The sequence below is a fragment of the Arachis stenosperma genome, chromosome 4 (genome assembly GCF_014773155.1).
Source record: "Arachis stenosperma cultivar V10309 chromosome 4, arast.V10309.gnm1.PFL2, whole genome shotgun sequence".
NCBI classification, from domain to species: Eukaryota; Viridiplantae; Streptophyta; class Magnoliopsida; order Fabales; family Fabaceae; genus Arachis; species Arachis stenosperma.
Genome location: NC_080380.1, coordinates 122,701,200 through 122,704,891, shown reverse-complemented (window position 1 = coordinate 122,704,891; position 3,692 = coordinate 122,701,200). Strand labels below are relative to the sequence as shown.

General features: G+C 33.1%; 1 protein-coding gene across 1 annotated transcript; it reads left to right on the top strand.

Moving 5' to 3' along the window:
• Nucleotides 1-884: 884 nt before the first annotated feature.
• On the top strand, nt 885-3,459 carry LOC130975418 (uncharacterized). The gene is made up of 5 exons (XM_057900218.1): nt 885-1,131; nt 1,202-1,354; nt 2,666-2,758; nt 3,095-3,159; nt 3,271-3,459. Exons 1-5 carry the CDS (start codon nt 885-887, stop codon nt 3,457-3,459), a joined length of 747 nt encoding a protein of 248 aa, XP_057756201.1.
• The last annotated feature ends 233 nt before the right edge of the window (nt 3,460-3,692 follow it).

Here is a 3,692-nt window from a genome sequence, read left to right as displayed (position 1 = left end):
GATTAAATGATTAATTTTTAAAAATGGTATATATTATTTAATTTTTTTATAAAACTAATATATCATTTTTACTAATAATCAACTCTTAAATATTGACTAAAAATTAATTTTTTAAATTAAAAAATTAATTGTTAAACATAAATAAAAATAGTTAAAATTAAAAAATAAAAACAAATATAAAAAATAAAGACCTTAATTCTAACCCTCACTTTCACTCTTCATTCTACTGTTCGTTGTTCTCGTCCACTTTTACTGTCTCCACGACTCTACTTCTCACACTCAAGGTAAGACAAAATCGCTCACTGGGTCACCCTCCTCTTACTTAAAATAAATTGATAACAAATATTTTTTTTGTTTCATTACCACTCTAAAATTTAACGTATTTTTATATTTAAATAAATTTTTAAAAAAATTTTTTAAAAACAAAATATAGAATTCTAGTTTTATCCTTCTTTTTAATAAAATTTTAAATCCACCATAACCCAACACTCATTATTAAACCTTTAAAATTTTTGGTTGTTAAAAAATAAATAATAAATTATTTATGATTTATTATAATTAATTCATGATTTAATTTTCAAATTATTATTTATCAAAAAGTAATTAAATCAAAGTAATGAAATTTTTGAATTTAAAATTAATTAAAACTTATATAATTTTCATAAATACTTAATAGTTAATACTGTATAGTCTAATTTAATTAAAATTACTAAATCTCAATTTATTTAAAAATATCTAATTTTACATTTTTTTTAAAACAAACCCTAATTATCAAATTAAAAATCCTAATCCTAATTTTACCCCAATTCAACCCACACTTACTCACTCACCTTCACTCACCCTAACTCTAAACCCTCCCAGCCGCCACACCACCAAGTCCCCAAATGCACACTAACAACACAAAAATACACACACACAGCAAGAGAAAGGGAAGAACGGAGAGGGAAAGAAAGGAAAAGAAAAGGGAAAGCTGGAATCAGAGAGCAAGAGAAAGAGAGGGGAAAAAAGGAGGACGGCACCGGCGGGCACTGCCGCCGCGCCATCGTGTCGCCGTTAGGAAGAGGGAGACGTTGAGCGAGAGGAAGAGCTGCTCGATGAAGGAATGTCGATGTGCCTCCATCGCCGCCGTCAGTTTGCGTTCTACTGTCGTCGAGGGAAGCCACCGTCTTAGTCGTCTTCATCTCGAGTGGGTCGTTTACAGCTTCCACCGCCGTCGCATCTCCCTTCACCGACGACGTTGAGGACGCGCAGGAGAGACAAAGGCGTGGAGGGAGGAAGACCAAGGAAGAAGGAGGAGGCGCTGTTCGTGCTGCTGCGCCCAGTCGCCGTTCGTGGATTCACCATCGTCGCCGCTGTTAGGGGTTGCGTCACTGAGCCCCTGTCGCCAGAAAATAGCGTTGCCTCACCGGGATCCATTGCCGGTAAGGGCATTCTCCCCTCTGATTTTGATTTCATTTTATTATGATTTTCAAAATTTTCAAGCCTTAGGTTTTTATTTATTTAATTCTGATTGTAAATTGTGTTTACTTGCTGAAACTTGCAAATCACTTGTTCATTTTTTGTTCTGATTTCTTGTTTATTATGATTTTTAAAATTTTCAAGCTTTAGGTTTTAATTTATTTAATTATGTTTGTAAATTGTGTTTACTTGTTGAAACTTGCAAATTCTTTGTTCTGATTCCTTAGGATTTTTTTTAGGTTTGTTTGTAAATTCTGATTTACTTGTTGGAATTAGTTGTTATGGTTCTAATTTTGAAAACAATGTAAAAATTGAGGCACGGCCTGTTATCCTACTTTAAAGATTGAGATTAAAATAAGTTAATAATATTTCAAACAAGTTTCTACACATGTTATGAGTTAGAAATTTCTTTGATTTCTATTTTGAAGGTTAGTTAGGCCAAGAGGGTAATGATTATCCAATATAACTTAGTTTCGTTGTCTAGTAATCACATATCTCTAGCCTATATTGGATTATATCTATCTCTTTGTTAAGTGGTGTTTCTTATGGTATTTAATGAAACAAGTAAATTAAAATTTGAAACAGAAGAAGTAGAAGAGAATAGGAAAAACGGATCATATTGTTGCTTTCTTCAGAAAACAAATGATTGGTACAATAGCTATATATAGAACTTGCTATTAGTATTCACAAAATCTGAAAGGTACTAACGGAAAGATACAAGGAGATTTGGTTAAGATTCCAGAATGGGGTCTTGCTGGCATATGCTGGATATGCATTTCGTCTTAAGTAATGTGTGTATAAATTTAAGTACTGAACAAGAACAAGTACTAAAAATCATTCTTATTACAATAGATGCTAATATAATGGCTGCATAGAAATTTGAACAAGTACTAAAAATCATAAATGGATAGCTCCATAGTAATGGAAATCGAACAATATTAGTTACAGCTACAAAGTAAAACTTGCCTCCATTTGGTGAGTTGGATAGGATTGTACGTTTTCCGCAACATTCCTTGTTGATGGGCCGTGTGGACTCCCTATAGATGGCAATGAAAATCATGAGAAGAATGATGAGATGAAATTTGGAAACTGCAAAACATCAACATATCATGGAAAAGGATTTGATTCAAAAAACCGCACAATGTGCAAGTGTGCTGGTTTATACATGTTGTACTAACTTAATTTTGTGGGATAGTTTTTAATGCAGCTGCTCAAGACTCAGAAAAAGGCAAGGGCTGGAAGCGATTTGAGTTTGACAAGGATGCGCCTCTTGAAGATGAGGAAATTGAAGATTGGACTTGTTTGCCAATTTCATTATTCTAAATAAATTTGCCCAGATTTCTTCATTGCAAATACAATCTGTTTTAAAATGGACAATTTTTTTAGTCTTCCTATGTTTTCCTGATAATGTAAACTTCATTTTTAATTGATCCAATGTTGAGTACTGTTGTTGTGTGCTTGTTAATACCACCAATACTTACTGATTTTAATTGTTCATTGCTTAGTCATGGTGATTCTTTTAATTATTGAATGCCAATGATATTTTTTCTTATAAATGATAATGAGTAATGGTTTGGGGTTTGGCTTGAAGGCTGAAACTTAATTGAACTGATTGTATTTGTCCACCTATCTGCAGTGGCTGAAGATAATGCTTCCTTGGTCAAGCAAATTGGCCAGAGTTTTCAGTATTCTAAAATAGAGGTATATTCCTCTTCTTATATTCATGAATAGTCAGTTTTGTTCCTTGTTAACATACATGCATCATCTATGTATGAAAGACTAAACATAGATCGAATCCATTTTCTTATCAAGGCAAGAAGGGAGGAACAAATCCAAACTGCTCATGACGAAGCCATGTTTGGTGCTTCAGCACTTCCACCTCCTACCAGTACTGACAGTGAGCCTGAAAGGGAGAATGAGAAAGAAGTTAATAAAAAAGCTGTTGTTACAAGTCTCTTAAGTGAAACGGTAAGTGATTTCACTGCAGACTTATGTGGATAAGTATGATGAGTCATTTAAGTAATCCTTTTATTTGTGTGTGCATTTGTTGTTGAATAATTTCTCACATTAAGTTGTTATTGCTGCTCTATACTTGTTGTTGGTTACTGCTGATATTTCCCCCTCATTGCTTGCTTATTGAATGATTGCTAAATTCAATGAGAAAGGAAATGATGCTGAGTTATTGTTGCTTGTGTTGGAATAGATGATGGTTGCTGAACTGAGATTGGTTTTAT